Genomic DNA, 15,649 nt, shown 5'->3' on the forward strand with positions numbered 1-15,649 from the left:
TTGCATAATAGCTATTTATCTGTATCCAATTACTTTGGTTACATTGGATAGAAAACACGTAAGCAGATTCATTATAAACATGAAGTGACAAAGACAATGTCCTGTCAATGCCAAGATGGACATTACAGAGGAAATAAAGGGCCAATTGAACGTATCCACCTAACATTTGTGTTGTTGAGGAGCATTTTGAGGTGATTTAATCGGTTTACTAAATACCCATAAATCTCAACGGAGAGTCTGAGAAAACAGTTTCTGGTCATTAGAAATAGAGAGATTGTGAGAAAAAGATTCCAGGTTGGCATGGCTCGGTTGGGCGAGCAGTCGTCTCCCAATTGGAAGGTTGCAGGTTTGATTCCCATTTCCTCCTGTCCACGTGCCAAAGTGTCCCTGAGCAAGACACTGCACCCACAATGCCTTCCATTGTGTGAATGGCTGAATGCGATCGACAGTGTAAAGTACTCTGAGGCTCCCTTCTGACCAATCCAAGGAAATTGTAAAAAGATCAAAGAAAACATTGATTTAACAAATTTGTTAAGAGTCGCGCACACAACACAACACTTAGATGCACGTTAAGATATCAGTGATGCTGCGATGAAAAAACATGCTTAAAGGGGTCATATTGTCAAATATCATCAACGTCTATTGCCCCAAATCGTCTTCTTTAGTTTTTCATCTATTTAAACATTGGATCACATGAGCTGCATTCAGAATCTGCTGTGTCTGTGCGAGCTGGGCTGGCTCCGCCCACACATGCCCATCTTGGGAAGAGGAGGAAGTACTTCCTCTCGTGGTGCCATGTGCAGAGCTGCATAATTGTTCGTGGGTCAAAAGGAGGGCCTACCTTGACTGGGATTGGCTAAGCCCATAATGACGCTATAAAGTTTTCGTTGAAATTGGTTTTATGTTGAGATTGTAGTCATTCTCAGAAGCAATTGTTTGATTTTCATCACAGATATTTTTGTGCCACAACAAAGAAAAACTTTAAAGGTTAAATTTAAAGGTTATTATAGCATTATTTTATCGATCCAGCCTACTAGGCAGTTTGTGGCCCCTGAGCTAAAATTAGTTTGACACCCTTGAATTAAAACATCCTGTTGCTGTGTCTAACTACCATATTTCAGTTTTCGATCATGACTGATGTGTCAGTTATTACTCTATTGATTGTATCTTTTCGGTCTCTTGTCATGGTGACGGGGTCAGAAAGCTGGACAGTATATCTGCGGGGTCACTTACTCAATGCTTGTGCGTATGCGATTGCTTCATCCTTCGTATTTAGGAAATGAGATGTTACACCTCAAAACTCAGACTTCAGTTGCATGTTGTTTTTTTTTCTTGCCTCATATCAGAGTGGCGCTGCTGAAGAAGAGCGGCGAGGAGGATTGGAGGAACAGGATCAACAAGAAACAGGAGGTGGTGAAAGTGGCCTCCACCCAGCAGCCGCCTCAGCAATGGGAGACGGAGCAGACCTGCCAGAGGAAGGTCCGTCTTTACACTAATATGACGAACCCGGTTGTGTCATCTAGATTTATTAAATCTGACAGTCCCGCAAGTTTGTGTTGTACCTAAGCACTACGTGAAACTACGAATTTCTGAAACCTCTGCAGAGCTGCTAGTGAGTCACGGCCGTCATGAATAATGGACAAAACAATAGATGGTAGATCCATTTTGAGCTTTTCTAGTTCATAATTTTCCACAGATGCTCCGCTCTTGTACCCTAGATGTAATGTGACACACAACAGTGTCACATTTTAGCCCCTCTCCTCAGTGGTTACCATGCCAGCTCCTTTTCCTCGACCCTTCCAGTTAAGAGCTTCCTTTCACTTCGTTCCCTTTTGTCTGTCTGTTGTTTTGGGCCCATCGGTCCAGGTCAGTGCAGCGTCGAGCCCACCTTCACTGTAAATACAGAATTATCTCTGCCGCTTCTAATTCTCCTCGTCTACAATATCATCACCACCTTGCGAGATCGTCTGTTAATTATATGCATCTTGAAGATATTGAGAAAAATTCATATGCGCAGAGAATTCTCCAATTTCACTATTTTTGGACACTTTGAAAAGACTTGTTTCCTGCAGCTCATCCAGCTCGCATTAGTATTCTGTGGGGGTGAAACTGCCTGTTTAGGCCTGGATGGTAATCCTTCAGGCAGCCCCCCCCCCCCCACCATCTACCCCTACCCCCACCCCACCTCACCCCGAGGCCCATTAGGAACAATGGTCGCTCCCCTCTCCCTCTCACTCTGACCAAGTACTTCCCCTGTGTTTAACCCCTCAGGAGGAAGGGGTGGTCGTTCAGGACTGCTCTGCTGTGTCTGTGTCTGAGCAGCTGTGGGTAAGACACGTTTGCAGTCAACCAATCGGCTTTGTGTGTGGGACCTGCGCTGTCCAATCAGTCTCGTATGAGGATGTTTTTTCGCTTCTTCTGAATGTGTTTGAATGTGTGTCGCGCTGGGATTGTGGTTGGAGAGATTTACAAAAACATAAATTTTTTTGTCTTTCTTTCCTGGTAACTGCTGTATTGTTTAAACCCGTCAGGCCTTTCAAATTATTTCATTTCAATGTCATAATGGTTGACTTTTTGTATAGCAGAAGTTAGTAAGGGGTTGAGAGTTTCTGCTGTTTAAAGGGTAGAAAAATACATATTATATCTTTAAGGTTATAAATTAACTCCTCAGTTATTATAGCATGTTGCTCGCTATAATATAACTTAAAAAAAAAAGACCATTTGCGTGCACATTTTTAATTTAGTGCCTAAACAAGGGGTGTCAAACATAAAGCCCATGGACCAAAACTGGCCCCGCAAGAGGCTCCAATCAAGGAAACGACCAAGCAAATTATGAAAATTCCAAAGAAGCCATCGACTTTTTTATATAGTTTTCTTAATAGTAGTGAACATAGCACCCATGCTGAGGTATCACTAGTGCTGCCATGAAAGCGTTCTTCCTAATGCAATGCTTATAGGAATTTTCTTTTTTTTCAACGTTTCACTGCATAATGCGCCAGAAAATATCATTAAAATTATCTTTATGTTGAAATTGTAGCATTTTTTTTGTTTGGTTTTGCAAAAACAGAGACTTTTTCAAACTTATACTCAGCACCACAACAAGGAAGGTAATTACCCCTTCTTTTAATGAGTTTGACACCCTTGATCTAACCGTACAAACAGTTTCAATAACCATATATTTAGGTCATCGTTAACATGCAATTTTAACTCAAATATGAATAATTGGTATATACCTCCTGCATGTATCTTCATAAAATACATTTAGGCTCAGAATTGTGTTTTCTACAGAGTTTACAGTGGAATTTAATATTTTATTGGACAGGTGGTCATTTTTGATACTGTTAGTGTAAAAGATTCATGCATGACTCGCTGCACACATAAAACTACAGCAAGTAACCGTATCGATAGTTTAAACCCCAAAAGTCTAGTATGTCACATTGAATGTTCACTTATATAAATAACTCATTGTGCAGTGCTTTTCTTTTGGGTTTTTAAAGCCTGTGCAGAGAAGTCCTTTTGAATCTAGAAATGGTGAAATATGTGTGGTTATTGTCCGTTTTAAGCCATTTTGCAAGAGTGTGTGTTTGTAATGTGCATGAAATGATCTTTAAAGTGATATTAAAGTCTTGAACCGGGCTGTAGGAATATCTCCAACAACACTCAGATCACATCCTCAATTTCTGGTCTTGGGTTTCTCTTCTTGCATCCATCCCGTGCTTCCCTTCATCCGCATGTCCTCTGTTTTCCTCTCCATTTCCTCCTTTTCCATCCATTTCCTCCATTTCTCCGTCCCCACTCTGCATCCTCAGGAACCTGTCTTCTCCTCCACCTATTCTCCTCCCATCCCCCTCGGCCAAAAGTGTCAGTACATTGAGCATCACGGTCAGGTAAGGACCTGCACCCAGCACGCTCGGATGGGCGGCATGCACTGGAGTCTTAACTTTCTTTCTACCCCGTGTGGCGGGCTGATGTCAACCTGAATACTTCCACTGTGGAGCAAAGTGTGCACTTAACATGCTTGGATGAATCTTATCTTTTTATATCTGCTTGGTTTGATGCTGTTACTACATGGATAATTGCTCCTGAGGGAGCGGCGCAGTGACATGAAGTCATATCAATGCTGTATGAGACTCTGAGAGCGCCGTCGTTGGCTCTGCAGATTCTGACTTGATTAAAATGAGTCTGATATAAATGAAATAAGTTGACAGTTGACCTCATTGTGCAGAGTTCATTGCTTTGCATGTGAGACTCGCTCTTCACCCCATCATCGTCTTTCATGATTTCATTTTTTGTTTGATTTTTTTTTTCTTTTTTTCGTTTTCGTGTCTGTCCAGAAGACGGAGGAGGAGAACGAGGCCCAGATGACCATCGAGGAGAGAAAGCAGATGATTTCAACCCGGGAAGATGCGTGGAAGACAAAGGGCAAAGGAGCCGCCAATGACTCCACCCAATACACCGTGGCTGCACGTATGGTCAAGAAAGGTTGGTATTGGCATTGCCATGTATTATCATGTGAAATAGTCTGCCAGGCAACATTATATTTAGATTTCTAGATATATTTTGTAGGAAGTAAAGCCGGTTATTCTCCTAAAGTGTAAAAAAATAATAATAAAATGGAGCAGATAGAAATGTATCCCTCAGCAGCGTTGGCTAATTTGCCACATGAACTTGTGTCCACAGGCCTGGCAGCCTCCTCCTCGGTTATCAGTCCCATCCTGTCGCCAGTTTCCACCAAACTCAAGAGCAGCACGCCGGCTGTCAACAAACCACAAGAGGGTGAGACGGATTTGTCATCACTGTAGCCACAGCTACAGAAACAGCTTGTGAGGTTTTGTGTATCCACTTTATCCATGTTTCAGTCTGTGTTTAGTTATTGAGAACAGTTCTGCAGATTGAGATGTAGATAAACAGCATTTATAATGCACTGAATTCAGCAAACTCTAACTGGGCCAAATAATGCATAAATGTGATTTAAAGAAGCATAGATTCATTTAAGGACCCCAATTATTTTTTTTAATTTATACCTTTTTTTCTTCTGCAGAGATTGAGGCCAAACCAGAAATGGAATCGGATAAGAAACTGGATAAGTTAGAGACCTTCTTGGGTCGTCTGAACAGCAAAGGTGTGTCCGCCTACCCTGCCTAAAGCTCCATCACTCAGCCCTTCATCTTCCTCTCCTTCATCTTGTTAAAATGCCTCTTCCAGTGGCAGGGTTGCAGGAGACCACCATCACAGTGACTGAGAAGGCGGTGAAGGAAGTGATGAAGTTGGACGACGAGATCTTCTCCAAGTTCTACAGGCGCGTGGCTGAATTTCCGCGCATGCCCACCAGGATCGAGATCAACGACGACTTCGACACCATCTTCGGCTCTCAAGGTCCCAAGTAAGTACAAACACAAACAGCCTCCTGACACTGCGGCGTATGAAACCCTCCAGCCCCTTCATTATGATTTCCTGGTTTCTGTCTTCCTTCCGGTCCAGGCTGGCCTCCGCCATGGTGCAGCACAAGCGGTCGGTTCGTCCGTCCAGGAACGTGCAGGCGTCCAGAAACCCTCTGAAGATGCTGGCGGCCCGGGAGGACATCCGACATGAGTACACGGAGCAGAGGCTCAACGTGGCGCAGCTGGAGAGCACGAGGATGAAGGCTGAGAAGAGTACGTAAGACGAAGGAAACATGACTTCACCTACTGTGGCCTTCAACTCAAATCCACTTCAGTCTCTTTCTTTGTTCTGTAAAAACCTACAAAGTAGCCCGCTGCCCCGCGTGGCCAACTTTAATAGCAGCGTTGACGATGAGAATTAAGATTTTAATGAAGCGTTTAAGTTTTTTTTATGCCCCCCTGCCGCTCTCCCGCTTTAATAGTGTTTGTTTTTCCCTCCAGCGAACAAAACCTCGGAGTACTCCGAGGCCGCTCTGGCAGGTCTGGCGAGTAAAGAAAACTTCAGCAGCGTGAGTCTGCGCAGCGTCAACGTGTCGGAGCAGACGTCGAACAACAGCGCCGTGCCCTATAAGAACCTCATGCTGATGCAAATCAAAGGTGAAGTGAGACGTACTCCAGTCGCAGTGGCTCGGAACAGACGGCAATAATGCCCTCTTTTTTTTTTTGGCTTCATCAAATCAAATGTGCATCGTAGAGGAGTGCTTCTATATTTGGGGGTCTTTTCTTGACAAGGAGCAGTTGCCAGGCAACCAGTTGGAGATTATAAAAAATGTCGGCTCGGAGAGCCAAGCGAATTTGACCCATGAATGTCCAGAGAACAGCAAATGGCTGTTTTTACACTTGGAGCTCAGCGTTGCATAAACAAACCAGATATCATGTTTTAAACCGCCAATATTGTTGCTTTCATTCAGATTGGCTTTATTTTAAATGACCTTGATCGGCCACATTGTTGTAAATTGTTGAGTTTATAATAAATCAACGCTACTGTCATTTCATAAATACCAGAATGTGGATGGTTTGACGGAATAATAGAAGTGACTTGAATGTGTGCAGGTCGCCGTCACGTTCAGACCCGGCTGGTGGAGCCCAGAGCGTCGTCTCTGAACGGCGGCGACTGTTTCCTGCTGGTCACCCCGGACCACTGCTTCGTTTGGATCGGGGAGTTCTCAAACGTGATCGAGAGGGCCAAAGTGAGTAATATTCGATTTCGATTCGCCACTGTTGCAATGCTGCCATTTGAATAAACATGATTCATTGGTGACTCGGCTTCTCATTTCCATTCTCTGGCTCATCCCCATCTGTTCTCCTGATCAGACACATGCTTTCAGCCTCTTCAGTTGTCCCCTGAGGAGATCTGTCTAGACATCTCCTGATAAACATTTGCTTAATTACTCCACCTCCTTGTTTTTTGTCTGTTTAGTCATTTCTATTGTGTTTTATGCAGAAAAACAAAGTTGCTGCTCAAGTTGTTCTGGAATTCATTGTTGTTGACAGAGTTTTTATTTTTTTTTGCCTTCAGGCAATGGATTTGGCTACTTACCTCCAGACAAAGAAGGACATGGGCTGCAGGGCGAGCCAGGTGAAGACCATCGAAGAAGGAGGAAACACACCGGCTGCGGATGTTCAGCAGTTCTGGACGGTCCTGGGAGGACAGATGGCTTACCAATGTAAGATATCAGCTCCGAAACGTCATGTGGAACGGACTCTGTGACAGACGTGTGCTGACGATGGCATATCTATGTCTTGGTGCGCTGCAGCGGCGGGTCCGCCAGAGGAAGACGAGCAGTTTGAGAACGCCATCGTGGAAACCAACTGCATCTTCAGACTGCTGGACGATAAACTGGTGCCTGACGATGACGAGTGGGGGAAGGTCCCCCGCTGCTCTCTGCTCACATCCAAGGAGGTGAGTGGACCATGATGGTGACGCTCCATGATGATGCATTGCACCTAATAACGGCCTAATAACTGTTCAGGCGAAGTATGTTTTTGGCTTCCATGTTTGTTTTACAGAGAGGCTGATGTCTCGTTGTGCCACAAACATATGGATCACTGTGTTAATACCATGTTCTCTTCTTGTGTAAGGAATTCTGCAGTTGTTAAAGTCAATTTTCGAGCTTCACTGCTCAGTTCTGAACTTTGTTATTTACCTACATAAGTCATCCCAACCCTAATGTTTTCCAGCTCGGTTCTGTTTCAGATGAATTTGAATTTTATGATCATTGTAGTCTAATTTCAGAACAGCATGCAATGCAGCAACTTGAAAAAAAGAAAAAAATTGCATTCATAGTATTCGCAAAGTAATTTAAGCCTGGAGCAACAAAGAAAAGTGTAAAGACTTATCACGTTGGAAGCAGCAGAATGCTTCGTACTTCCAGTAATGAATTCTTGTGATAGCTGACTATAATTCAAAACACCAAGATCAGAGTAAAAAAAATAAGTACATTTGAGCTCTTCCTCAGACTTTGTGTGCTTCGAGCTGGATTTAATTTGTTGCTTAGCCACAGCAGGTGTCATAACGCACCTCCTACGTCCATCTGTGCTCCAAAACCAAATGTGTTCAGGACACCGGAGCGAAGTCGTGGAAAACTCCGTGCAGCTACTGAATTTAAGTGGTAGGACTTCTGCCATCTGTCATACCGATAGGACACCTCAGTGTTTTTATATGAGACAGACGTGAGGATTTACAATCCAGGTCTAGTTTGGTGGTTTTCACGTGATCATATCGCGTCAGGTCACTTGCAGATGGAGCGTTTCCGTTGTCTGCTGCAGGTGCTGGTGTTCGACTTTGGCAGCGAGGTCTACGTGTGGCACGGTAAAGAGGTGACTCTGGCCCAGAGGAAAGTGGCCTTTCAGCTCGCCAAGCACCTGTGGAACGGGACCTTCGACTACACCTGCTGCGACATCAACCCGCTGGACCCGGGGGGCTGCAACACACTCATACCCAGGTGGGTGGGAAGACGCACATTTGGTTTTGTATTCACTTGTAAGGTCTTTGGATTGCGATACGTGTATTCTTCCCCATCAGTTTCCTCCGTCACCCTTTTCTTTTTGTATTCAGTGCTCTAATCTGTGTTACTTCATTGGTGCTTGAAAAAGTGTTAAACCAGTAATAAAAGCTCCAGAATAAAATCCAATCCAGCAATTTAAAATTATTATGAGATACGCACTAACTAAACTGCGCCCTTAGTGGTAGAATACATATATTGCAGTAATGTCATAATTTCTTTCAATTTTCACCTTGCCAGCCGGATCGGACTCTGGCAGGCCGTGCATTTTTCACCGCTGATGTAAGCAGTGATCACTGAGAATAAACCGCATTCTCCTCTGTCTTTGTCCGCGATAAAGAGATGTGAGGTTAAATGGATCAGTTTCCACAACCATCTCACGAGGAAGAGGATGAAGCTGACTTTACAGATGTCCTCACAGTTTATGTGACTGATCACAACCTTGAAATCTGCTGTTTTCCTGCGTCTCCCCTCCAGGAAGGGCCTGGGCCGTCCAGACTGGGCCGTGTTTGGCAGACTGACAGAGCACAATGAGACCATCCTGTTCAAGGAGAAATTCGTGGATTGGACCGAAGCAAAGTCACCAACGCCGAAAGAAGTTGTGGAGCCTGTACGTGAACAGAAGGTACGAATCCACAACTCGCTTCGGGAGGATAGTTACTTTAATACACAGGTCACAGTCATTAAAGGAGCTTCTTATGTCTTTTTTATGCGACCATCTGCTTATTTGCTGTCTCACTTAATGTTGCCACCAACAATTACACACTGGGACCAAAACTAGAATTACAGAGTAGAAGTCTTTATGATGATGGTGCAGAGAGTCTCTCCAAGTAGATCTCACCACAGATCATAAACTCCACCCGTGGTCGTTCCCCCAGGAGGCTCCAGGACGAGAGTGCCGCCCGTACGACGCCACCCTGATGCTACCTGTCCTCCAGTCCTCCATCGCTACCATACTGGAAGGCGTGAGCATCGGCCGCGGCCACGGCCCGGTGGAGACTGAAGACCACATGAGGACGCAGGAGATCACCACGGCGTCCGTGGACGTTTGGCACATTCTGGAGTTTGATTACAGCCGCCTGCCGCGCCAGAGCATCGGCCAGTTCCACGAGGGCGACGCTTACGTGGTGAAGTGGAAGTACATGGTCAGCACTTCAGGTTAGTCTTTATGAATACTCGTGTTTATGTTTATGTTTTCCTATTCACTCATTACTCTTGGCTGAGGTGGGCGGAACTTCATGCTGGCTCGTGTGGACATATATCACCCAGAATGAAAAATATAGATAAAATAGATAAAATATATCACCCACAATAGGATAAAAATATGAAAATAGAGAATATAGGCAATAAAAAGAATGTAACAAGAGTTTAAAAGGTGCAATGTACAATATAATAACATAGTATCAGGTCAGTGCCCCCTGGAGGTGGTGCTTGGTATTGCACTGCAGGTTCCAATTTTCCAAGGTTTTTGTCCAATTTTTGTGTGATAATCTCAATCTTTTTGTGTCACACTCAAAAGCCACTTGGGCCGAACCCACCCAACATAAAGTACATTTATTGAAATGCATGATGACTTTGTGCCCATCACAACGACACGACCCTGCCTCGAGAAGCAGTGTCGATGTTTAACTTTAGTTTTGGTTGCAAGTAATTGTGTTGAAATATTAACTGCAAAAAAAATTCATGCAGTGAAGAAAGTGAAACGAGAGACGATATTCAAAAACATTTCATCTGAAATTACATCTGAATGAGCTTTGCTAATTTTAGCCTAAAAAAAAACCCATGAAATGCTTCCGTCTTCAATATGTTTACATGGTTTGTTTTTACTGATATTTGATCATCATGTGGTGCTGAATCAAGTGATTTATTCACCTTTTTCAAACCTGATAACAAAGAAATGTATTTTACACAAATTTAAAAAGGTTAATTGCAGAAACACTTATTTACCTCAGTTTTATTCCATGTTATTGAACTTTAAAGTTACAACTAATAGAAACATAATGTGTGTGTGTGTGTGTGTGTGTGTGTGTGTGTGTGTGTGTGTGTGTGTGTGTGTGTGTGTGTGTGTGTGTGTGTGTGTGTGTGTGTGTGTGTGTGTGTGTGTGTGTGTGTGTGTGTGTGTGTGTGTGTGTGTGTGTGTGTGTGTGTTTCAGTTGGTCGCAGGCTGAACCCCGAGGCGAGGAGCAGCGGGCCGGGGAAGGAGAAATGCTGCTACTTCTTCTGGCAGGGTCGACACTCCACGGTCAGCGAGAAGGGGACGTCGGCTCTGATGACGGTGGAGCTGGACGAGGAACGAGGAGCGCAGGTATTTTTAAAAAAAAAAACGGCGGAATCGCGGCACTCCTGTTATCCTCTTGTTGTTCCGACACGCTTGTGGCCGGAGTTGATTACAGAAATATCCCATCGTCTCCTGTGTGTTCCAGCTCCAAGTGCAACAAGGGAAGGAGCCTCCGTGTTTCTTGCAGTGCTTTAACGGAGGGATGATCGTCCACGCTGGCAAACGAGAGGAGGAGGAGGAGAACACTCAGAGTAAATATTCTGACACGATGAATGTTTAAAGACATTCAAATATGAGGGGGGGGGTTATATATATATTTTTTTCCCCATTGTTATTATCATCTTCAGATTCGAATACAATCAGATGTCCCACCAAAATATTTCAATCTCTCTTTTATTGGAATTCAGATTTATATGTGAATTTATTCAAACAAAATCAACAAGAAACACACTAAAACAGAACAAGTACCACTAAAAGTTACCTTACATTCAGCAGGAACGATTCAAACAATAACGCCAACATATCAGGCGGGTGTTTCCTCGCAAAGTGAAAGCTCACACGCAGTATGGTGTAGAAGAAAACGCCGTCACGACCCCCAAAAGTTCACCGTGTCATTATTTCTACATATGATGCTATTTGTGGCTTCTCTCCGTGTTTTGATGGACTTTTCCATAATCCAAGGTTCGTCCTCGTAGCCATGATCGTTCCCACCTTTATGACAGTAAAATCACACTTATTTATATGAGGCAGTTCTGTTTGATCCCCTCGTAGACATCTTCTTGATGAAGCATGAATTTCCAAATTAAACCTACTTCCCAATGATTTCAAAAAGAAATCTTCCCCCCAGAATAGTTTGGTAAACTTGAAATACGAATGTTCCTGTTTCTATCTGACATTTCCAGCATTTGTCGGTGGTTGATAATCCCAGACTGTGAAGTTTCGTGGGAATAATTATCACCAATGTATTATTTTGGACTGAAAACATTTTCCTTTTTTGCTTCTTTTATGTATTTCCCCATGTTTAACAAATATTTGCCCAATCTGCATCCCAGATCAAAAACACAAAATCTCAAAAACTAAAAAACTAAAACAGGTTTTCAGTTTTCTTTTCAGTTGATATGTGAGGAGCACACAAAATGTGTCCATTGAATTTTTGACACACGCCTCTGATGATGCTCCTCTGTCCAGATGAATGGCGTCTGTACTGCGTGCGGGGCGAGGTGCCAGCGGAGGGCCACCTGCTGGAGGTGGCCTGTCACTGCAGCAGCCTCCGCTCCAGAGCCTCCATGATCCTGCTCAACGTCAACAAGGCCATCATCTACCTGTGGAACGGCTGCAAGACGCAGCTGCACACGCGCGGCGTGGGAAACAGGGCCGCGCACAAGATCAAAGAACAGTCAGTGTCAAGACAGGAACCAATGGGTGTTCAGAAATGGGCTCGTGCACGCGTGTTTGACTTGATGTCTCTGGTGCTGCCTCCAGGTGTCCTCTGGAAGCAGGTCTCCACAGCAGCAGCAACGTGACCATCCATGAGTGCGATGAGGGGATGGAGCCTCCGGGCTTCTGGGAGGCTCTGGGCAGGAAAGACAGGAAGGCCTACGACTGCATGCTGCAAGGTATTTTATTTACATTTTACTTTCCCTCAACGTTTCCCCAACTCAGATCCAGGTGACGCGGCGGAATTGTCTTCAGTCGTCTCTGAGTGAAACGTCTTACCTGCCGTCTTCAGACCCGGGAAAGTTCAACTTCACCCCGCGGCTCTTCCAGCTGAGCAGCACGTCTGGAGATTTTGTGGCGAATGAGTTCTTCCACCCGTCCAGAGCTCCAGACCTGGTCAGCTCGCTGCCGTTCCTGCAGGAAGACCTGTACAACGCATCGCAGCCCGGTAAGGCCGCGGGACACAGAAACTCTGCGGCGGCTTTCCTTAAGGCCATTTTCCTCAATTTTGGCCCCTGAACTAAAATGTGTTTGACACCCCTGTGGATGCTTGGGTCTGTCTATGGGAGATTCCTCCCCTGCCAGGTGGTGCTAAGTTGTAGCTGTGGGTTCTAACTCTCTTTCTTCCTTTTTAAATTACCATTTTTATCGTGTTTTTACCACAGAATAAAACAGTAACACAAGCTTTGTCTATCATTATTCATGATAAAAATCAAAGATTAAAGTAGTCATTATAATGACTTTACTGGGAGTATTTTACAAACTATCGAGGGCATATGGATTTCTGCAGGTGACACGTGGGCAGCCTCGAAAAGTCAAATGTCACCCTCTCGTTGTCACAGCTCTGTTCCTGGTGGACAACTTCCACGAGGTCTACCTGTGGCAGGGCTGGTGGCCTCAGGACAGCGAGAGCACCGGCTCGGCTCGAATCCGCTGGGACGCCGACAGGAAGTGTGCGATGGAGACCGTGCTTCAGTACTGCAGAGGTGAGGAGGAGCGACGAGCGCCGACGGCTCCGTCCAGCAGGTTTCAAAAAGTGGAGTGCAAACAAAAAAGAGAAAAGCTGATTTTTTTTATTAGTGAAGGAGGGAAATTCCATATAGTCAAGTCTTGCACCTTGGCTAAAAAAAAAGATCAGGCCTGAGAATGTGTTGTATAGTAACAATAGCATGTCGTGATATGAGTTCAGAGTTCCTGTACTGATTTCTCTTCAACCGCAGAGAAAAACGATACGAAGCCCCAGAAGTCGTATCTGATCCACGCCGGTCTGGAGCCGCTCACCTTCACCAACATGTTCCCCAGCTGGGAGCACCGAGAGGACGTGGCCGAGATCACGGAGAGGGTCAGCAACACACACACACACACACACACACACACACACACACACACACACTAAGGTTTGCCACCGAGAGCTGTTTTTGTCAATTTCGAACCAAATCTAATTTTACTGGCACCACAGCACACGTTCAACCTTTACAATGACGCAAACGCAGCTTCTTAAAGTTTATAGTTTTGATATGTGAGCATAAACTGTGTCTTATGTTGCATTTATGAGGTTTTGATTACAGTTTAGGATACGTTCCGTGACGTCTTTAGCTGTTTTTGTACCTGAGTTTAAATGTTTCAACTTTCTTTTTCAGCATTCTATCTGTTTTAACAGTTTTGGCACTATTTTTTTGGCACAGTTTTCTGCTTTTTCACCAATTTTCTATCCGTTTAGAAATCCTTGTGAGTTTAGGCTTGTTTTAATTTAATCAGTTTTAGCATTTTTTTTGACACATTTCTTGTGCTTTTGGTTATTTTTCTCCATTTTAGCCATTTTAGTTATGTCTTTTTTTAAAAGCCATTTTGAAAATGACTTTGTGTGCATCAATAAAATGAAAATAACAACAAAAAAAACAACCCCTATTTATTTAGGTATAATTTTATGTAAGGTTCAGGGAGCCATTCCACATGTGGCTCCAGAGCCGCAGGTTGCAGACCTCTGCAGTAAACTGATAAGACGATTAAATGTCATCGTCAAAAGTTCAGTTATCGCCCACAAAAACGAGTTACTCCGATAGCAGACTGTTAAAAACACCCGTCTGTTTCCGTGTTGTGGCCGCAGGAGGCGGAGGTGTGTAACCAGATCATCCTGGTGGAGGACGTGTTGGCGCGGCTCTGTCAGCACACTTTCCCTCTGGATCAGCTGACGACCCGGCCGCTCCCGGAGGGCGTCGACCCGCTGCGTCTGGAGATCTACCTGTCCGACCCAGACTTTGAGGTCAGCGCCAGAGCCCGAGTATTTCAGACTTTCCTTGTCTGATTTTTTATCTAGGCAGGAAAAGAGTGAATGAATACATGGATAAAAAGGGAATTTTCGGGGGAATATTTCCAAATAAAAATCAGTCCGATCGCAGCTTAAAATCGCAGATTTTTCATACTTTTACAGAAATTTTCACCCCAGGTTCTGTTTGAGTCTAACTTTGTTACACTGAAATAGAAAAAAAAAACAACAACTATGAAATGGAATGCTGCACAAAATCTCTATAAAACATGAAAAAGAATTAAAGACAAACAACTGGGAAAAGAACAGGGAAAATCAATGATAAAGAAGTGCATGGTGGTGTAGTGGTTAGCGCTGTCGCCTCACAGCGACAGGATCCCCACTTTGAGTTCAGGCTCGGAGGCCTTTGTTTGTGGAGTTTGCATGTTCTTCCGATGCGCACGTGGTTTTTATTTATTTTTTCCTCCCACAGTTCAAAAACATACATTTGAGGTCTCTAAATTGCCTGTTTGCGTGAATGTGAGTGCTTATAGTTGGACCCTGCCGTCACCTGAGATCGAACATATATACAGATAGAAAACAGAAAGAATTTTTTTTTTTTTAAAGACAGCTGTGAAACTAAAAGCTGTGTGCTGAATGTCACAAATCATGTAAAGTGTGTCCATTTACATGAAACACACAAAAAGTGATTCGAGATGATCGAGTTTTCTTTAAAATACACACATCGTCAGCCGGCCTCCTCAGGCATGTAATACGTCTAACTCCATCTAACTCTCATTTCACAGACCAAGTTGTAGCTGGATTCAGGTAAGAAGAGTCGCTTGCGTGATTCATCCGCTCTCTCTCGCTCTCTCTCTCTCTCTCTCTCCCTCGTGCACACGTAACACTGTCTTTGTTCTTTATTTGGATCTGAGAAATCGATCCTGCATCTCGAGCGTGGTGCTGGTTGAAGAGAAAGAGGTTGTGCTTGGCTGCACGAACACATGAAATGTTCAGAAAATCCTGAAGAAACGACTCAGCAGGAGACGATGTTGAATGAAGTAACACTCAGAGTTAGAAGAAAAATGACACATTTTCATTTTATTTATTTATTTATTTTCTAGTGGGAATTGTTTTTAGTGGATTACCAACTGTTTTTAAAAGAAACGCACAATTAATCAATTGTAATGTGCATTTCTGGCCACTAGAGGGCGGACAAACAGTCCAAAAATGAAGTACATGG

At 44.0% G+C, this 15,649-nt stretch overlaps 1 protein-coding gene across 1 annotated transcript in view; it reads left to right on the plus strand.

Annotated features, from left to right (window-relative positions):
* The window catches only part of svilb (supervillin b), a gene marked incomplete at its 5' end in the record, with an annotated part of 38,015 nt that overhangs the window by 19,984 nt on the left and 2,382 nt on the right, over window positions 1-15,649 (plus strand). Inside the window, 23 exons of the mRNA XM_080471103.1 lie at window positions 1,347-1,479; window positions 2,272-2,328; window positions 3,810-3,887; window positions 4,335-4,482; window positions 4,681-4,776; window positions 5,042-5,122; window positions 5,206-5,383; window positions 5,482-5,654; window positions 5,883-6,038; window positions 6,495-6,631; window positions 6,961-7,108; window positions 7,199-7,344; window positions 8,211-8,386; window positions 8,924-9,071; window positions 9,325-9,604; window positions 10,600-10,751; window positions 10,870-10,975; window positions 11,913-12,120; window positions 12,207-12,340; window positions 12,454-12,609; window positions 13,004-13,147; window positions 13,382-13,503; window positions 14,269-14,424. Coding sequence (XP_080327229.1) covers window positions 1,347-1,479; window positions 2,272-2,328; window positions 3,810-3,887; window positions 4,335-4,482; window positions 4,681-4,776; window positions 5,042-5,122; window positions 5,206-5,383; window positions 5,482-5,654; window positions 5,883-6,038; window positions 6,495-6,631; window positions 6,961-7,108; window positions 7,199-7,344; window positions 8,211-8,386; window positions 8,924-9,071; window positions 9,325-9,604; window positions 10,600-10,751; window positions 10,870-10,975; window positions 11,913-12,120; window positions 12,207-12,340; window positions 12,454-12,609; window positions 13,004-13,147; window positions 13,382-13,503; window positions 14,269-14,424 — 3,313 coding nt within the window. The remainder of the gene's footprint in view (window positions 1-1,346; window positions 1,480-2,271; window positions 2,329-3,809; window positions 3,888-4,334; window positions 4,483-4,680; window positions 4,777-5,041; window positions 5,123-5,205; window positions 5,384-5,481; window positions 5,655-5,882; window positions 6,039-6,494; window positions 6,632-6,960; window positions 7,109-7,198; window positions 7,345-8,210; window positions 8,387-8,923; window positions 9,072-9,324; window positions 9,605-10,599; window positions 10,752-10,869; window positions 10,976-11,912; window positions 12,121-12,206; window positions 12,341-12,453; window positions 12,610-13,003; window positions 13,148-13,381; window positions 13,504-14,268; window positions 14,425-15,649) is intronic.

This window comes from Lipophrys pholis (assembly GCF_963383615.2).
Source record: "Lipophrys pholis genome assembly, chromosome: 1".
Lineage (NCBI taxonomy): Eukaryota > Metazoa > Chordata > Actinopteri > Blenniiformes > Blenniidae > Lipophrys > Lipophrys pholis.